General features: G+C 23.7%; 5 protein-coding genes across 5 annotated transcripts; 1 reads left to right on the top strand and 4 right to left on the bottom strand. All coding sequences in view use genetic code 6, as the record gives it.

Moving 5' to 3' along the window:
* Positions 1-295: 295 nt before the first annotated feature.
* Positions 296-2,158, bottom strand: TTHERM_00445940 (adenosine/AMP deaminase; the record flags this gene model as incomplete). The annotated part of the gene is made up of 4 exons (XM_001023358.4): positions 1,784-2,158; positions 900-1,584; positions 515-832; positions 296-450 (listed from the first exon to the last, which is right to left on the bottom strand). Exons 1-4 carry the CDS (start codon positions 2,060-2,062, stop codon positions 296-298), a joined length of 1,437 nt encoding a protein of 478 aa, XP_001023358.3. The 5' UTR covers positions 2,063-2,158.
* Positions 2,159-4,177: 2,019 nt separating this feature from the next.
* On the bottom strand, positions 4,178-4,576 carry TTHERM_000445939 (transmembrane protein, putative; the record flags this gene model as incomplete). Its single annotated transcript, XM_012799669.1, has 1 exon — positions 4,178-4,576. One exon carries the CDS (start codon positions 4,574-4,576, stop codon positions 4,178-4,180), a length of 399 nt encoding a protein of 132 aa, XP_012655123.1.
* Positions 4,577-5,927: 1,351 nt separating this feature from the next.
* Positions 5,928-8,024, top strand: TTHERM_00445920 (papain family cysteine protease; the record flags this gene model as incomplete). Its single annotated transcript, XM_001023356.3, has 4 exons — positions 5,928-6,600; positions 6,810-7,455; positions 7,515-7,808; positions 7,865-8,024. 4 exons carry the CDS (start codon positions 5,928-5,930, stop codon positions 8,022-8,024), a joined length of 1,773 nt encoding a protein of 590 aa, XP_001023356.1.
* Positions 8,025-8,590: 566 nt separating this feature from the next.
* Positions 8,591-15,170, bottom strand: TTHERM_00445910 (CHAT domain protein; the record flags this gene model as incomplete). The annotated part of the gene is made up of 6 exons (XM_001023355.2): positions 8,591-11,185; positions 11,246-11,720; positions 11,780-13,146; positions 13,208-13,460; positions 13,524-14,077; positions 14,295-15,170. The coding sequence occupies 6 exons, from the start codon at positions 15,168-15,170 to the stop codon at positions 8,591-8,593; spliced, it is 6,120 nt and encodes a 2,039-aa protein (XP_001023355.2).
* Positions 15,171-16,570: 1,400 nt separating this feature from the next.
* TTHERM_00445900 (hypothetical protein) lies at positions 16,571-17,554 on the bottom strand (the record flags this gene model as incomplete). Its single annotated transcript, XM_001023354.1, has 1 exon — positions 16,571-17,554. One exon carries the CDS (start codon positions 17,552-17,554, stop codon positions 16,571-16,573), a length of 984 nt encoding a protein of 327 aa, XP_001023354.1.
* Between the last annotated feature and the right edge of the window lie 2,704 nt (positions 17,555-20,258).

Raw genomic sequence — 20,258 nt, 5'->3', positions numbered from 1 at the left:
ATATTCTTTATCATTTAAAACAGCTTATTTATTACATATAACACATATATCAATAATTTTTTTATTCAATATTATAAACAGTAAGAGAGTAGACTAGCTATTTTAATTACACTTTAATGATAAATTTTATTAACATTTAATTGTAAGCTAATATTTTATAATGTATTTGTAAAAAATATTATTTATTTATTTATTAATATATAATTATAAAAATACAGTAATTCTAATAAAGAATTAAATAAAATAAATAAATTTTTAATTGATTAAACCATTTTGTTTTTAATAGACTTAATAATCACTCCTTTATAACAGAGGGGTATTATTAGGTGAATTTGGCTATAAATTCTTACCAATTATTGAGCCATAATTGCATTAGATGTTATTTTTCTTCTTCATTTGCTAAGGAGTGTTTAATACTATAATAACAACACAGCTTAAGGTCTTTTAAGTCTATATAAAATTTAAAAAATTAAGTATATTTACTTATTAAAAGGGTATTTAATTAATTAATTACCAAATTCCTAAGCTATAGCTAAAGTATAGAAATCGTAGCTAACACCTAAAACTCCAAAGAAACCTGGATCATCTGGGTTGATGCAAATAGGAATACCGTAATTGAGGAAAAGTTTTGCAGGATGAAGACGTAAGTCATGAATATATCTTAAAATTTAACAAGACATAGGATTAATTTCAATACAAATTTTGTTCTCCTTTACATATTCCATCAAATAAGCATGGTTTGTTAGGTTATATCCATGTCCTATTCTCTTTGTATCCATTAAAATCATATCAATAATATTGGTATTGCTAAAGTTGTTTAAGCTTTGTCCACCTATTTTTTAAAAATAAAAAAATCCATTTAAATATTTACTTTAAAAAGATTTTGTTAAATTAATTACCATGGAATATGTAAGGAAGAGATATGCCCATCGATTATTCTAATTATTACTTTTTCAAAAGAACGGGAGCATAAAACTCAAGAGGCTAATTAGCATCTTCTTGTTGTACTAAATCAAATCCAATGAAAAAATCTGGGTATTTTGTCTTGGCAAGAATTGATTCATCAAGATATTTTTAAATTGTTTCTTTATTCCATTACTTTAATCCTTAAATAATTGTGGCATAAGAAAATTATGGGTGAATTTCTTTTTTGGCACGATTAATAACTTCTTGATACACTTAGTATTCTTCATCCAAAGGAAGAGGATTGAGATCATCGTCAAAAATAGAATGTAGCAAAGCTCTTGCCTCAATGCGATAGATTCCATCATTGAAAAATACTTAGAATACACGATAAAGGTATTGTTTGAAGTAGTCCTTGTGCAAAATTAACTACCACATTGCTTGAATCTTTTATTCGAAAATCTACCAAATGTCAGCCTTCAAGTCATGAGCCTCTTCTTATGTAATTTGAAGTCTCTTCTTAATATCAGCTTCAAATTAATGTTTATCTGGGTGCTAATCCCTTAACTTAGAAAGCATAACATATCCAGGTTCTGCAACTTTTTCGTTTTTGAAGTATCTAAATCTGAGGTTTGATTAATTGTAGAATGTTGTAGGCAAATAGGCAAGATTCTAAAAGAACTATTGAATTAAATAAATACAGATTAATAAAGGAATAAAACAGAGTAGTTCAAATAAAAATTCATTTTTTAGAATGGCTTTTTTAAATAATAAAAATATTCCGTGTGTTTCCTAAATAAAAAATTAAGTAGAAATAAATAGAAAATGAACATAAATATCAAAAAAAGTTATATTTAAAGGTAAACAAAAGGTATTATACCCATTCAACATCATTTGCAGTGTCAAAATGGATGTGGAGGGTGGCTCCTTTAGGCATCTATCTAATAACTTTGAAACAATTGCTTTCTTCAATCTACTACTTATATTACAAAGTGTATCTTTAGAAGAAGTTGCCTTTCAACTATTGCTTTTCCTTGAGAAGCATATTTTTAAATGTTTCATTTGCAGCTTCTTCTTGGGGAGTAAAGCTTAATCCGCTGAATTTTCTATCGTTGATTTCTTTTAATAACTTTTCTCTTTTTGCTAAATACTCTTCCATTTTTCGGTATTTCTCTATTAAATGATATTTTAGTTGTTGATTTACAAATTAAGTTTTTCTGATATTTAATTAAATATATTTTTTAATTAATTTTATTGGAAAACAACGCATCTTTTATGTCTTTTTTATTGTTAGATTTGTAATCTTTGACCTTTTTAAAATAAAAGTTATTTAATTTACAGAATTTTATCTAGAATCGAATTGAATTTAGAATCTAAGCAAAATAAAATTTCTAAAAACTATTAATTAATATTTAGCAAAATTAATCTATTATATTTTAATATGTATTTCATTTTGGATATCATCTGCAATTGAGTAGATTTTGCTTTGTAAAAATTTTGAGTATAAAAGTTAATATCAATATCTTTAGTTTATACAATTATTATTCATAAAAAAGTATGATAAAATTTATTTAAAATCATTTGACAATTCAAAGTATTTATTTATTAAGCTGCTAAAAATTTATTTTTATATTTTAAAGAGTAGTTTTTAAAAGTAAAATTAAATATTTGGTGAACATTTTTTTTGAGTTTTTAAAATAATTATTCCTATTTTAAAATTTAAAATTTTTAATTTTTATCAGAAACAAACAACTTAAAAAATTTGAAATGAGTTTGGCAAATAAATCCTTAATTTAAACAGAAAATAATTATTCTTAAAACTAAACTTATCACTTTCATCTCATTTCGAAAAATTGGAAACAAAATTTACAATTATTTGAGAGTTTTCCGCTTCCTCTTTCATTAAAGCTTCTTAATATAAGTTTAAGCTTAAAGATAGCTAAAAGGATAATTGATAGAGTAGGCCTATTGAAAAGAAAAATATTCAAAAATTTAGAAATTATAGTCTTTTCAATAGCTTAAGATTAAAATAAGTAGTAAAAGTAAGTGGATTTTAATCAATTAAACAGAATAGGTTAAAGTTTAAAGAAATAAAGCGAATTAAATGCTTTAAGCATTAAGATATAACACTCGTTTGACCTGTATAGCTTTACAATTAAGTAAATAAGGTTTTAAAAAAAAAAGTTGTAAAGTAAATAAAATATTGAAGAATTCAAAGCAAAATCTACTGAAAAGCTTAAAATATAAAAAACATATAAGCAAAATAATCAAAAAGATGAAAAAAAAAACTCTTAAGAATACTTTTACATCCATTTTAAAAATATAAAATAAAAAATAACACTTCCTTTTGAACTAAATGAGCAAATTATGATAAATTATAATAATTTTTAAGAAACTTTTAATGATCTATTTTGTTTCAATTAATTTTAATTAAAGTAGACCTAAAAAATTTTACCGATTTTAAGTATTGATTCTATAAATATTGGTGAAATAGATTTATCTTAAGATATGTCAGCTTCTTTTATTGTATTTCTTAACTCTTTTTTAAGCTAAATTGACTCATAAAAAATAAAGAGTTTGAGCTTCAAGGCTAAATAATCATTTCAATATCACAGTTTATTGAAAGAATATCTTTTTGTTTTTTCAAAGTTTTTATCAAAATGCACTGAGCTTTCTTAGATTCAAATAATACTTGATTTTAATAATATTGAAATAAGCCAATTTAGTAATATATTCAAACACCTTGTATTGAGTATTTTGTCTAGTGATTCAAGAAAGGATCTTTAAATTTTAGACCTGTCATTTTCAAATATTGGTTAAAATAATTTTTAGATTTTATAGGAGCTTTCTATTGTAGAATTCATTTAAAATAAAATTGATAAACTGAAATCATTAAATGTAAGATTTTATTCAGGAGATACTATCTAATAGCTTACTATAGATAAATCAAATAAATTAAAAGCTAAGAAGTAAAATTATTTAAATTTCTTTATGTAGGCTAATAAATTTGGAGTTGAAGAGTACCAGAATGAAAATTTAGTTAGACATATAAAACTTGAGTTCAAAGGATTAAAAGAATTAAGATCATTTGCAAAAAAGAAAGTCGATTTCAGTCAAATTCTTTTGTTTGGTAATTCAAAGGGAACAATAGAAAGTATTTCGAAGTCTCTTGGAGAAGAATAACTAAAAAACTAATAAGAAGGTAATAGTGTAGTTTCAATAAATTTATTACATATTATATTAGAGAATTAAATAGATGAGATATGGATTATTCTCATAAATGAGTTATTTATGAATTGTAAAAAATCTATTCAATCCATTACTTGTAACATATTATTTTATGAGGGTTTGTAGACAAAAAACATGAAATATGAAGATTCTTTTATAATAGATAAAATTACTGATTTAAAAACTTAATAAAGGAAACCTTTTGAGTAGATGATAATAAATTTTTTGCAACCAATAAACTATAAATAGTTAAAAAGAGTGGAAGTAAAAAATACTATTTATGATATTACGTTTAATAAGTTGTTGCTTTAGAGCATTTGCGTTTGCAAATTAGATTATTTTGAAGTAGCTTAAAATATTAAAATAGATAAGCCAAACGGCTAATTTATGTTAAAACTGACAAATTAAACTTAAGAATTTTTAAATTTAATGCCTAACTTATCATTTAAAAATGTAAAAATATAATTATCTTCCCATAGTGTTGACTTATTTGAATAGGTATAGATAATTATTTTAAAATCAAGACAGGAAAAATCTATAAAATCAATTGAAATTGATATAGATTTCGATAAAAAATTTGAATCAAATATAATTCTATAATTGCTAGATTTAATTAAAGATATAAATTAAATTAGATTGAATACTAAATATTTTTCTTTAGAAATTTCTTCTCAAAAGATTATTTTCAAACAACCATAGATTGATTATAAGATTCTGAATTTTATAAAAGATTTTAGTAGAAAATAGTTGTATTTGTATATTGATTATTAGAACTTTATCAGAAACAACTAACAAACAGATATTTTTTAAAATATTAAGTTTTTAAATTTGTTTATAAACAATAAAAGTGATAATTTTATTAGCAACCTAGAGCCTACCTAATATTTAATTAACCAGAAAAATCTTCATAAAGTAGTTTTTTATGGAATTCAAAGCTTTTCTAGTTCATTTCTACATAACATGAAGAATTTGTTAAGAGGATTTGATAAGTAAAAAATTGTCGATATTTTTCCATCAAAAAAAACAAAAAGAATTTTTAATTTTAACAGCAAGACAAAATTTATAAAAATAATCTAATTACTGAAATTAATAAATAAAAATTCTAAAATTCGCCATGAAATTATTTTGGAAGCAGTAACTTAGTTCTTGATTTGAAAATTTTGATCAATTTTCTTAATTTTTGAAATAAAATAACAAATATTTATCATAAGCTAAACATTAATTCTATTTTTAGTTTTGTTTTGTGTGTGTTTTTTTATAAAGTAAAATTGAATGATGAATATTAAAAATTTATTTAATAATAATTTTTATAAATTAAGCAAGTTTATTATAAAACCATGGATTGTATTTTTGAGAATTGATAAAAACATTACCATTTTTCACACTTTATAAGTGATTTTACTTGATAGAATTGAAATTAAATTAATCATGCATGAAAACTCATTGGAACATTTTTTTTAATTCAAGAAATTTTTAATTATGAAGCTATTGTAAAATTCGTTTTATTCACTTTCATAGATTTTAATACAAATAAATTCCGTTTTAACTATTAAAAATCATGAAATCCTTCTATGATTTTTTCTACAAAGAATTTAGCAAGCATTTCGAGTATATATTTTATAAATTGTTTACTGTATGTTAATTGATTGATTTTGAATAATGTTTTGCCAATCATTAATCAAAATTAAGTTCGAAATATATGTAATAATAATTCGACAAACAAAATTAAATAAAATATTGAAAGGATATATACTTAGTATATCAAAAGTATAAAATCATTTGTTTGAAAAATAAATATGGTTAAAAGTAGATTAGCTGCAATATTGCTCTTGTTTGCAGTCTAAAGCTTATTGGTATAAGCTGATTTACCTGTTCATTGCGTTAGATCTTAAATAACTGGTAAATGGTTACTTAAAGAAGGAAAAGTTCTAGCATCAAGTAATAACAAGCCTGTTTCTTGTGGTCATTAAATTCCTGATAAAGCAGAATCAAGCAATAGCGCCATGGGTGGTGTTTTAACTGAAGTTGAAAGAGAGTATGAAGTATTTTTAGATGAAGACTTCACAGTAAGAGGAAAAGAAGGTAAAGGTAGATGGACCTTAGTCTATGATGAAGGTTGGGAAATTGAATATAATGGAGTTAAATATACTCACTTTTTTAAGTATGCTAAAGACGACTCAGGATAATATAAATCTGTTTGCTCTCAAACCTTAGTTGGTTGGTTCAACCACATTCAAAAAAAATCTAGAGGATGCTCTTAAGCTATTAAAGCAGACGCATCTTAAGAATTCTCAGATAATGTATAGTAAGCTCATGTTGTATAACCCAAGGAAACTCAATACATTTTTTCTGAAATTTCATCTACAATGAATAAATTAAGCAGCTAATAAGAATAATAAAAAAGCTAAAAAATTAATGCTTCTAACTCTCTTAAAAGATAATAGCTTTCTTCCAAAAACAAGTTCCATCGTAATTAATATTATTATAGCTTTTTTTTATTTATTATGCTTAGAGTTTACGAAAAAAAAATATGAAATAATATGTTAAAAAAAAACAAAATTTGATTAATTTTTATAGTGGCATATGACCGTTTTTAAAAGCAAGTCTTGTATATTAATGGAAATGCAAAATTATTGTTAAATAAGTAAAAATTTAAACTAATTTTATTAAAATTTTAGAATCAATTTACTTGAAGCCTCATGAAAATGTATTTGCTTAAATGAAACAAACACCTGCAACATTATTAAACCATTAAGAAATCGTTAAGAGATTAAACTCAATTAAAGGAAGTACATGGTAAGCTAAAGTTCCTTCTTTCATAAGCAAAATGAGTCTTGAGTAGATGAACACAAGAGCTGGTCTAAGAATGGATAAGCCTAAATTCAGTTACGACAACAAATAAGGCTCCTTTATTTAAAAATCATCATCTTCCTTGAGAGGTAACAAAGCAACTACCGATTATGCCCACTTTTCTATGGAGAACATATCAGATCTTCCTAAGTCTTTTGATTGGGCTGAATATATCCATGCTCCTCGTTCTTAAGAAGATTGTGGAAGTTGCTATGCTATTGCCACAACTTCTATGCTTTCATCTCGTTTGTGGATTAAATACGGTGATAATACTTAACTCTCACCCCAACACTCCTTGGCATGTAATTATTATAACTAAGGTTGCGATGGTGGTTATGGATTTTTGGTAAGCAAATTTTACAGTGAGTTCGAAGCTGTCCCTGAAAGTTGTCATCCTTATGAAGCTAGAGATGGTTAATGCAATCATTGCAATGTCGAATCTCTCAGTGAAGTATTCACAGTTACTGATTACGAGTAAATAATATATATTTAAAAAGCATGTTTAAAATTTAATTTATTTTGATATTTTAAAGATATATCGGTGGATCATATGGAAAATCAACTGAAAGATTGATGATGGAAGAAATATATAAAAACGGTCCTATTGTAGTCAGTTTTGAACCTAAAATGGATTTCATGTATTACAACAAGGGTATATATCACTCAGTTGATGCTAACCAATGGATTTAAAACAATGAAGAAAATCCTGTCTGGTAAAAAGTTGATCACTCAGTTCTCTGCTATGGTTGGGGAGAAGATGAAAACGGCAAATTCTGGTTATTACAAAACTCATGGGGTGAAGAATGGGGTGAGAATGGTAACTTCAGGTAAAGATTAAATATTTATCATATTTTTTATTTTAACAATTTTGCTTTTATAATAGAATGAGAAGAGGAACTGATGAATCAAACATTGAAAGTATGGGTGAAAGAGCTAATATTGTAAAGACTGCAAGAAAATCTCCTAACACAACTGAATTTTCATCAACTTATTCATCTCACTCAGACAAATACTTTGTTGAAAAATCTAAAAGAAAATAATGATAAATGAAAAATAAATATTTTAATAATTACAAATAAAGAAATATAAAATATTATTTTTGGTATTGTTTTTAACAGTATTTTTATACAATAAATCTTGATCGATTCAGAATACAAAGTTATTTTACATATTTGAAATTAATTTTAAAACGCATTATTTCATAGAGATATTATTAAAAATAATAAAAGAATAAAGAAGTAATAAAAGAAAATTATGTTAACTCAATATTATTTCAATATGAAAATTAGATGTTTTATTATAAACAATAACTCATCCATTAAACTTGAGATTACTTCAAATATTTGCAGAGCTGCTTTTTAATTTAATTAGAAATACTTCATTAAAATTTGAATATAAAATTTAATGTTATTTAAAACTCTATTTTAAAAATTTCCTTTTATAAAATATTGATTGAAGTTAAGAAAGTGCAAAAAATTTTTGAAGAATAAAATTTTAATAATTAATTATATATATATAAGAAGAAGAAATTTAATATTTACAATACAAATATTCTTTTAAAATAATCAAAAAATTTATAAAATTAATTTTTTTTTGGGTACGAACCCAATCAGTCAAAAGTTCTATCATTTTCCAACTCTTCTTTTTCTGAATCATCTTAAAATGTTTCTCCATTTTCCTCATATTAATTGTTGTCATCGTATGAACTAGTGCAAAGTTTTATATTTTATTATTCCTAGGAAGAAGAGTATTTAGGTTTTCTGATTTAGTTTTCTGTTTTGCTTGTGTTTAGGTTTTCACTTGAATGATAGAAATCTTTATTTTTTTTATTATATTTATTATAATCATTATTACTTTCGCAAATTTCACTAAAGGTCTCATTTTATTCTTTAAATAATTCTGTTTTCAAATTATCAGACTCTTCGAAGTTAGAATCTAGTGGTTCATACAAATTTCCATTGTTTACAATATCTCCAATCTATTTATTTCCAATGATAGGTAAATTTGTTTATGATTTTTTGGTACTTTGTTATGAAAAAGGTGTCAATTAAATTGAATTTGATATTGATCTGTTGTCTGACTTAAAAATTTCATTATCTATATCATCAAAAAATTCATCATTTTCCTTATTTTCCTTCTATATTTCAGAAACTGTACCTTTAAGCATGAATGCATCACAAGAGTTTACAGTATTAATTTAAATATCATGCAAATTTAAAGATTAAGATTGGTAATTAGAATTTGTGTTATCGCTACTAAATGACTTTGACGAATTTTTATTCTAGGATTTTTATGAAACTAAAAATGGTGTTGTTTTAGGTATTATGTAAGAAACTTATTGCTATATTTGGCTTTAGCCTACACTTTTAGGGCAAGGGTCTAGAAGGCTTAATGCTTAAGAGGTCATAATTTGGTGGTGATGACTATTGTTATTAGTACTATGCTTTTGCGGTTAATTTTTTTAATATTTACTCTATTTTGATTTACTTTTGTTTGACTAATGGTTATGATGATTATGATGGTGGCTATCAACCTTTTTCTAAGTGCTAGTAATTTCTTCCTCTTCTTCCTCAATTTTTATTTATACTAGTCTATTTAAGATATTTTTATATGACATAACTTCGTGGTTTTTGAACATCTTTGAATATATTTATTAAGGAAGTGAAAATTTACGGTTTGAAATGTTTAAAAACTTATAATTTGGAAGATAATTTCTTTCAAATAGAAATTCAAATTGCTTCGGAGAAAAGCAATCGAATCCAGATAAAATAATTAAAATGGGATCTGCATGGGCATGGTAGTTATACTAATTAAATTGCCCGTAAGAGCTTTAGCTACTATTAATGTTATGAAAATTTGAGCTTTTTATCTTGAACAAACTACTATTTAAACTTTCTAGAGTTTACTTAAGCGAGGAGATGCTTCCACCTTAAATATGGCAGCTATTAAAAGTTGTTGTGCAGTTAGAAGAATGAGATTGAATAGATTAATTCATTTGACTATCATTAAAACTTTATCCTCCAACACCTGCAGAGTGAGTTTGTTTCAAATTAAATGCAACACCTTTCTAAGATGAAATGGATCCTAGACTGCTGTGTCTATTTTAAATAAAGTGTACTCCTCCTGTGAAGTGTAGATTTCTTTCTAGCATAGTCATTGCAAAAGATAAAGCAAGAGTTGTCTTTCCTGTTTTAGTTGTATTATTCTAATTATACAAGTTCACGAGTCTAATCTCTGACTCATTAAAAAAGTGCTTTAAATAATAGATATCTCTACTTTTCAATATGACTTTATCCATGTTTATTTACTCTAAGATATTACTTTGTTTTATCAATGGAGTTATTTCTTAAGGTTTTTCTATCTCATCAATTACAAATGGTTATTCTAAAAAACTATCAGAACTAGAATAAATTGATGGAACATCGCCAAAAACTTTATCAAAATTTATGTTTTAAACTTTTTTAAGATCAAATTTTTTAAGGATAAAGTTTTTAGTCTATTCTTTAGCTACATCAAAAGATTCTTTAATCGTTTTGTTATTTTGATTTAGATATTGCTTAAAAAATTCAAGCTAGAATTTTTAACAAATTAGCACTTTATCGAAAGATTTGCAAGTTTCCTTGAATGGGAAATAAATAATTACTCTTTATTGTTATTATTAGCGTTCTAAAATATTTTCTTAAATTATATTTTTAAGAGCTTATCCATTGTTTACACATAAAATAAGTATTCTAACATTTTAAAGCTATTAAATTTTTTCTAATATTTTCTCTTACTCATTATCATATTAATCAACTTCTAGTAGCTAACATCCTTCAAATTATAATGTCTTTAGAGATGAGTCTTCATTAAAGTTTGAATTAATTGACATTATTTAACATCCAGAATTTGTTGCCAGATTGTAATTCCTTCTATTAAAACTTAAAAAGCTGTATTTTATTTATTTTTTGCATTTTTAGAATACTTATGAGCGAAGAATTTCATTATAATTCCATATGCTATAATAAGGTTAATCAAGATATTTAAATTGCTACTTTTAACTTTTCTAAGTACCAAAGCTATTACCCAAACTATCATTTTGTTCTGCTATGAAATCTATCAATGGCTAGCTATGCATTATGTATATTAAACCTTTATTGCATTCTTCTCTGTACCTCTGAATAATTGACTTGTATATTTATAACCTGACAGTTCCATAGAAATTCTATTATTATTTTAGATAAATTAATTAATTTTATTTAAAATAGCAGCATTTAATTTCTACCTCTCGATCTTTAAACTATGGAAATTTTTATTCAATATGGCTGTTGAGATTGTTGAATGCTTCTGTTATGCCGTTTTAAATTTAATTACTGTAGATCTGAAATTAGATGTGATTCATCATTGTTTCATAAATAATGCAGATATTTTTATAGAATTTATTTTTGATATACTTTTACTATATGGTGTGCACTGCTGCTTTGTCTTCAGAAGTGAGAGTATGAGGTTCAAAAAGAATCTTTTATTCTTATAAGAAAATTGTATTTTTGTGCTTTATTACTGCGTTTAACTCCTTATAAACAAAATTTTCAGAATACCCATCATTTGACAAACACTAGTCAGATTTTATTAAATTTTCTAAAATTTACTCTCTGTCTTTTTAATGCTCAACTAAGTCTAATTTTCCATTATTTAAGTATTCAAATTAGTCTTTAAGGATGAGCAAATAAGCCTTGCATTAATAGAGCTATGATTCTATCCTAATTTTAAAATAAATTAATGCTTTAAGCTATCTAAAAATAAAGAGTAACTTGCTTACACTTGCTAAAAATCCATTCCTTCTAGCTTTTTTAGAATAAAATTTATATTTTCGAAATGTTGTTTAATTAATTCATGCCCGTTCTTTTCATTAATACCTATGTCTAGTAATAACAAATCTAGATATATTTCTGCTTTTTTAATTTAATTTTCTTTTGTGAGTTTTTTTTCAGGTACCAACTAGAGATATTTTTAAAAGAAGCGCTAACCCCAATAACAAATAGGCTTAATTAAAAAATTTTTAGTTATATTTAACTTCATTAAAGACACTAATTAGAAAAATAAAGCCAAAACTACTTAAACAATAGCTTCTATTTCCTCACTCCTCATAGAATCATTGATTAAGTCGTGTTTATCAAGCAAAGAAAATATGTATTAAGATGTTTCATTTATCCAGCTAATTTTTTATCCTCTATCTTGACTTTCTTATTCTAACCTATCCTCTGCCTCAATGACTGGATTTTTTATTTTAGGAATAATGTCCTTAAAAACTTCGACATTCAAAGAAAAAATAGAAAAATCTATTAATTTTAATAACTTCCAGTCTGTTTTCCTTTCTCTCTTAGTTAAAACACTTGAAAATAAATATAAAGAAATAAGAATAGACTCAAAATGCTTGCTTCCTTGTTCAACAAACAGTTCTCTCATATTTATGTTAAAAAATTTTAATCTTCCTCTAGATATTCCTATTGTCTTTCCTCTCACAATATCATATAAATCTTAAAATTTATGAGCAACATAGTTAGTTTAACGATTATCTACTTTCAGTATTATTTTTTGAATTTATTCAAGCCAGTCTTTTGGAATTAAATTGCTTAAAGCTAAAATATTGAAATCCTATTCATTCAATCCATATTTAAAAAAGCTGAGAATACAGCATAATTTAAATAGCTATGGATCTTATTATATTTCATCAAGAATCTACTTTTAATTGTCTTCTATGGTCTCTATACCACTAAAGTATTTGTATTTGGCAAAATATTAAATATTAAAAGTAGTTCTTTGTATCTTAGGATTATTTAAAAAATCATTGATATATTGCTTTCTTTTATTAATTGTAACATTTTCTTAAAGTAGTAAATAATTTAAGTAAACTCTGGTATCATATGCCAAATAGTCTTTTAAATAAAATGTAAAAAACGGAGAATGGTACTCTTTTTGTACCGTAAGAATTATTTTCAACTATTTTGTATAGCGTGATAAATCTTATAGTAGCTACTTGAAGTTATTCTCATCTTTCTCGAAAATCTTATCACAATCTTTGAAATAAATAAGACCATCTAAACTTTAGACATGATCTAGCATTTCTTTCTTTGAATTTTTTTTAAAATATGGCCATATTTATTCACAATAGTAGATGTCTTTCATCTAAATATATTTTTTTAAAAATTAAAACAAGTTATTTCCAATAATTAAAATAAGCTATTACATCAATTTCTTATACAAAATCAGGGTAAAGACCTCTCAATTTAGAGTATTCAATTAATTTTGTGACGAATAAGCTCTTGCCAACTCTTTTTTTACCTATAACACTAATACATTTTTAGTTTGGGTCTCTCAGTGTTTTAAGAACATTAAAAGTTTCTACTTTTCTGACAAAAAGTGAAGAAGAAATTTTTTCAATTTCAAAATCTGATTTATCTATCAATCTACCTGTCTTTTTTGATTTGAAAAGCGGTTTGCTTGTTTTATTAAATTAATGGATTCAGTTTAAAAATAGAAATTAATTAATATTTCAAAACTACTTAAAAAAATCATCTTGAGGGTCATAATCAAGCTTAAATTTTTGGCATTCTTAATGATAAAGTAGATTCTTTTCTTACAATTCTTGATAAGTATAGCAGCAACAGGTAAAAAGAAAATTTTATGTAGATTTTTCTAATGATTATAATGATTATGGTTTATACTTTTAAAGGAATTCTTTTGCCTCTTTGCACGAATTATAATGCTTTTACTATTGTTTTTATGAGCAGTTGCAATCTAAAATGTGATCTTCATGGTTAGGATTTTAATCGTCTCCGTTAAACCATTTGCAATCAGACTTGTGTTCATGTAGGCAGCAACAAGGATAATTTTTTGTACCTTAAATTACTTTGTCAGTAATCTCCTAAGCATTCAAAAACAAATCTTGAATAGATTTCCCATATTAAATAATGTTTCTATAAAAATATTTGCTGAAATTCTAGGCAACTTCATCTAAAATTGAATGATTCTAATCTACACTGACCACAAAAGGTATCCCAGCTTCTCTAAAAACATCACTGACTATTGCTGAATTGCATGCATTAACAAAAACTAACTTTTTAATAAAAATATTTATGATTTAATAAGTACATCATATGATTAATGGTATCTAAAGATATACTTTTATAAATAAAAATATTATTAAAACTGAATTTGGCTGAGTATTTTAAATACTTAAAATATGCAATATATTTAGCTAAATTTAACCTACTTGAGGCCATTTAATGAAATTAAAATTTATTTGACTGCATTGATAAACATAATATTTTTACTTTTGGTTTTTTATCTTCTAAGTGAGTAAGAATTTTTCGCAAATCATCAGGATTTATTTTTTGTAATGAGTAATCAGAATTTTCAAAATGGAGATATTTATCTTTATTATCTACCTATCCATGACATATAATATGCAGTATTGTTGGCTTATTATGCATGCAAACTTTTTAAAGATTATCTATAGTTAAATTAGCTATCTTAATTTTAATTTATTTAGAAGTGCTTTGAAGTTCTTATTTTAAATCAATAATTTCTTTTTGATAAGAAACAGATTGCTAATATGGTTAAATTGTTCTTTTCATCTCTACTAAAGGATCGCTATATAAAATCGCTAAATCTATTAAATTATCATCGATTTCTTCCTCTTCTTCGTCATTTTTACTATTCATAATGCTAATTTTTAAATCATTCTACTTATCGATTTGCATTTATTATATCTTAATTTTAAGCTCTTTGTTTTCCTCTTCCAGCCTTAGAAGTCTCTAGAAAATGGAGAATTAAGCCCTTCTAAGTCTTAACTTTATGCAGTTGTTTATAAAATTTAATTTGACTTTTTAATCTAGCTGATTGAGATAAACATAATTCAATTCATCATAGCTTATTTATATTTTAGTTTCGTCTAAATTATGTAAATTTGCAAATAAAAAATCAGTCAATACGGCTGCTGTTAAACCATAATTAACCTATTTTAAATATTGAGAAATATCAAGTTCAATCAACTCTCCATGTTCACCATAATCATCTACAAATCTGCATTGTATAAAATAAAATTCTGTTGGAGATTGGCTTAAAATATTTTGCTAAGAGCTTAATAAGCTATTATTGATGTTAATATTATTGTTATTTTTCTTGTTTTTTTTCTCTTTTTTACTCATTAACAATACTAAAAACAAGTGATATAAATAATTATAAATCTAAAGATATTAAAACAATAGTTAATTAATACTATTTATGCTTATCTTCTAATAATAACATGATAAATTCTGGAATTAAAAAAATTGATGAGATATGTCTAGTTTTCTTTCATTTTTTCTTTTTAGCTATTTATAATCTCTGGTCGTCCTCCTTCATGGCTTTGATTCTACTAAAAAACAATTTAAAACATTAATTTTTATTAGCTACTAAATTTAGATTAAGATTTAGATTTCTTATTCATTATTTTTGTATACATAGATTTATAAAAAATAATTTATTAAATAATTAAATTTATTTATTATTTTTCAGTATTTATAAAGTATTTAAGTTTCTAAATAATATCCTAAAAAATAGGTAGAATTAGATATTCGATGCCTGCAGTGTATAAAAATATTATTACATCTATGTTTTTCCTAAGCTATAAGTATGCGCTCTAGCTCTTATGAGTAAAGTAAATGTCCTTCTCACTTGGGTTACTATAAAAATTATTATGATAAAAGCTTTTATAAAATAGCAATACCATTTAATTTTTATTGAGAATTTAAAAATTAAAAATAATTTAATGTTATATGTTAGTTATTCATATAAGTATGGGCGTTTACATAAATAAATCAAAAAATGATAATAATAATGAGAAAATTTTATTAATTTAACAATAATGAGTAAATAATCCAAATAAGTGTAAGTTTTTTTACAGTAATTAAAATTTTTGATGAATTAAATTTATTTTTAATTAATTTATAATCTCACATATCAATAAAATAAATAAAATAGAAATTTTTTTGAAATCTTTAAATTATTTAGTTTGTAAGATAAGTTAAAATTGATTTTCTAGATAATATTTTGATACTTTATTTAATTATTATACAATCTTGATTTTATAATGAAATATGTATCTAGTGAATGTTATGACTTTCTGTACTTTAAATAATTTGTGGCTTAAATAGAAGAAAGTTAATTATTGAAGTAATTATGTTTTGATAAATTTTGACGGCTTATATTAATTTTTACGATCATACTTCAAATATTTTGTCAAAAATTGTTTGTTTGATAATTTTTTTAAAAAAGGTAAATTAGAACATGTGTAGCAGCATGTATAGCGTATATATGTGTATAAAGATTATTTTGAATAAAATATCAAAAAATTTTAAAATGAATGTAAAAATTTATTTATAAAAATTTTTAAATGACTTCTTATATAGATAAAATACTAAAGTTCTTGTAATATTTATTATTTATATTATATATATGTATATTTCTTTTTATTATTATTACTTTCATGAAAAAATTTTTCATGAAAATAGATCATGAATTTTCCACTTTAATGTTGTGTGCTTCTTCATGAAATGACTGAATTGCTTCAGTAATGGATGATTTATCCAGTTAATTCCAATGAAGTGATCTTGATAGTTTTAGTCCAATCTTGAACGTAAACGATGGCATGACCAACCTTCAAATTGTTGTTTTCAGCATAGATGAATGAAATCTTGTAGTTAACTCCAGAGACTATCTATTATTAAACATTAGAAATAGATACTATCTTGATGGCTTTCTTGAGAAGGGTTTTAACGAGCTTGTTGTAAGCAGTTGCGAAAGAAGAAGTTCCATTTTACAATTCACTGAGATTGTAGTTGTAAGTTTACCAACCACCATCCTTGTTTTAATTATCTTCAGCAGACATTTAAAGTGGAGTAGCAACAGATAATTCAAGAATTTCAACGTGCTTATCCCAAGGTCTGACGTAAATTACACAAGTTCCGATTCTTTCTTTACCGTTCTTGTTTAAGAATTAGAATTCAATCTTAAATTTGTAACCAGCAACTACTTGAGATTGGATGTTTACAAACTTAACAAAGGTCATATTCAAATTAAATAATCTGTGAGAAAGGTTGACCATGGCCAATTTAAGGGGATGAGTGGGATCCTATTCAAAACCAGAAGGAATAGTGTAGTTAGACCAGCCACCATACTTAGTGTCCTTATCAGAAGTTAAAGGAGATTCTTCTAATTCAACTTCATGGATTTCACAGGTTTCACCAGAGAAAGAAACATAAGCAAGGCAGTAGCCAGTCTTGATGGTGTCTTCTTCAGTATAAGTGAATCTAATCTTAAAGTTTTAGCCATTAACAAGTTGAGTTGTGGCAGAGGTGAATGTGATATCAGAAATACCTTTTTCTTCGAGTTCAGCAGAGAGCTTTCTGAAAATTTTAGTAAGAGGATTAGAGTTATCAAACTAGAAACCATTACTGAAGTTGTAATTATGCCATCCACCGGGCATAGTAGAATCATCGATATTAGCGACTGTGAGTGCTAATAAAGCAATAAAGACAATAGCTTTGTTCATTTTATATGTTAGACTTTAATTTATTTTTTTTTATTTTTATTTGATTTAATAATTATTATTATTTATTTTGTCAGATTAAAAAAGTATTTATAATCAAAAATTAAATGCTGCTTTTTGAATGTAGAATAATCTATATAGTGGCACCAACAAAAATATTACCAACTTTTCAATTAATTTAATATTTTTACCCACATCCAACTTTATTTGTTAAATGTACTAATTAATAAAATTAGTCAAGAAATAAATACCTTGAAATACATTGTGCTTTAACAAATATTAGTATTCATGATAATCCAAAAGATATCTTGTAAGTATTGCTATCTCTGCTTTTTGACCATACATATGTCTGTATGAATGTATGCATGTATTTAATTAGATATTTAAAAGTATAAAATTAGCAAAGATCGATTGATTACACTTTCAATTTCATGGAATGATTTTAAAATTTTAAATTTAAAGTTCTATGCAAGTTATTAATTTAAACAAAATGTATTTTTACTTGAAAAGTAAAAAAAAATCAGGTATAAATTTTCAAAAATACCACCACTGTCTGATTTATAGAACCAAATTTACTTAGAAATTAAATTATACTAATCAAATATAAAAATTGAAGGATAAAACTATGCTAAACTGGTATTAATTGTAAATGTAAAATCATCAAAACCACCATTCTAAAATTAAGAAGAGTGTAATAGTCAAAATTAATCAAAAACTAAGAAGATTACTTAACATAATGATAAATATCTCTTAGATCTATCTCTTAATATTTACCAATATTTTAATGTAAATTAATATAATATGAAAAAATATGACATATTAATTATTTTTTCTCGTAATAAAGCTACTTATTTTTATTTATTCAACATAATTTTTAAAACCAATTCAAATATTGTGTTCCCTATAGGCGTATATAAATTTGAAAATATAAATTTGTGGTTTGGGAACTTAAATAAATAAGCATATTGAGAAACTCCTTATTAAAATTATAACCTAAAGATTACATAATTTAACCTTGTTAAATTTCCTTTGATTTTTGTAAAAATAAAATGAAATTACTTATGAAAGATTATATATACTACTTCAAAAAAGAAAACGTAATTATTATATCATATAAATTCCTACAGTGAAGTAATATTTAGCTAAAATAAGTATAAAACTAAAGATATATATTCCTATTTATCTAGTTTATTTGAGCTTCTTTTACATTTATCATTTAAAATATTTATAAACTTAAAGTGAGAGAGTTAAATTGATTTGGTTATATCAGTTCGATATTTAGTTAAAAACAATATTTTCTAGTTATTACTTTTAGTCTAATAAAATAAATTTGCTTATATTATTAATCAAATTTAAGTATATTTAAAGTAAAGTATCTAGAACAAAACAATTACTCCATAACTAAGACAATAATTGACTTCAGTTTGTAAAAGATGTAACAAAATACAAAATTTTTAAAAATTTTGAAATCAAATAAAATCATCACTTTTTTAAATTAAAAAAATAAAAGCTTTTTAGTTTTTTTTTTTTTTGATTTATTTACAATTGGCAATTAAAAATTATTATATATTATGTAAATGATAATATTCAAATTCTTTTAAAAGCTTAGTTATAATATTTTTTCCCTGTTAAATGCCTTTATATTTGGTAATATTTACTTATATATATGTAAAATGAAAATTATTTATCTTCATATCAAGGTATTTTGTTAAAAGGTAAAATAATTTACATTTAAACAGTTTTAAATAATAAATTAATAAAAATAAAAACTAAAAATATTCATTGATTATATAAAGAATTCATTTACAAATTTTAAAAATAATATAAAAACCTTAAATTTTAATATTAAGTTTTATATTTAAATACTTAATATCAAATATTTAAAGCTTGCTTAAGGAATTTATAAGTTAATTGAGATTTATGAAGGCAAAAAATAATTATTTTATTGTAAAATAAATTTCAAAAGTAAAGCTGCCATATATATGAAATGAAAATAATATTAGTTATTAGCTTTTTTCTTACTAAAAGCAGTAATTAATTTTGTATTTTTTAATAAATATATTTTTATTTTATCATAATAAGTAACATCGTAAATTTTTTAAAGAATTTCAGATTTTACATTTGTAAGCTAAATTATTTGAAAACTATTATTTAAAAAATTAACAATTATTTTACAACTAAATTTAAATTTTTAACATAATAATATTATTTTAGATAAAATCTAGCAAGTTAAAAGATGTTAGTAAATTATTTATGAAGGTAAAAACAATCTAAAGTATGAAATTACTTTTATAAATTATAAAATAAATAATAAACTTTATAAAAAAGAAATTAATTAATTTAAATGAAAAAAAATCCTGATGAAAATTACATTTTATCATTATTCTTCTTAAATTCTGTAATAATATTTTACTTTTAACATATTTTAAAGTTGAGTTTTTAGTATATGTTGTGTAAATGAAAATGTAAATATTATTTGAAAGTAATAATCAATGTAACTTAAAAGCCTCTTTTTCTTTGTATTTAAAAATATTATTTGATGAAAATTAGACAGATGTATTTAAAAAGTTTAAAAAAGAAAATATCTTAAGATAAATTTGAAATCCATAAAAGTTATAATCTATCTATATTTTTATATCACAGATTTGTTAAGTAAATTTTTTATAAATTTAAAAAATTGATAATCGATATAAAGTTCATAATAGCT

This window comes from Tetrahymena thermophila (assembly GCF_000189635.1).
Source record: "Tetrahymena thermophila SB210 genomic scaffold scf_8254437, whole genome shotgun sequence".
Classification (NCBI taxonomy): Eukaryota; Ciliophora; class Oligohymenophorea; order Hymenostomatida; family Tetrahymenidae; genus Tetrahymena; species Tetrahymena thermophila.
The sequence above is the reverse complement of the archived record's forward strand: the minus strand, read 5'-3'. Positions and strand labels throughout refer to the sequence as shown.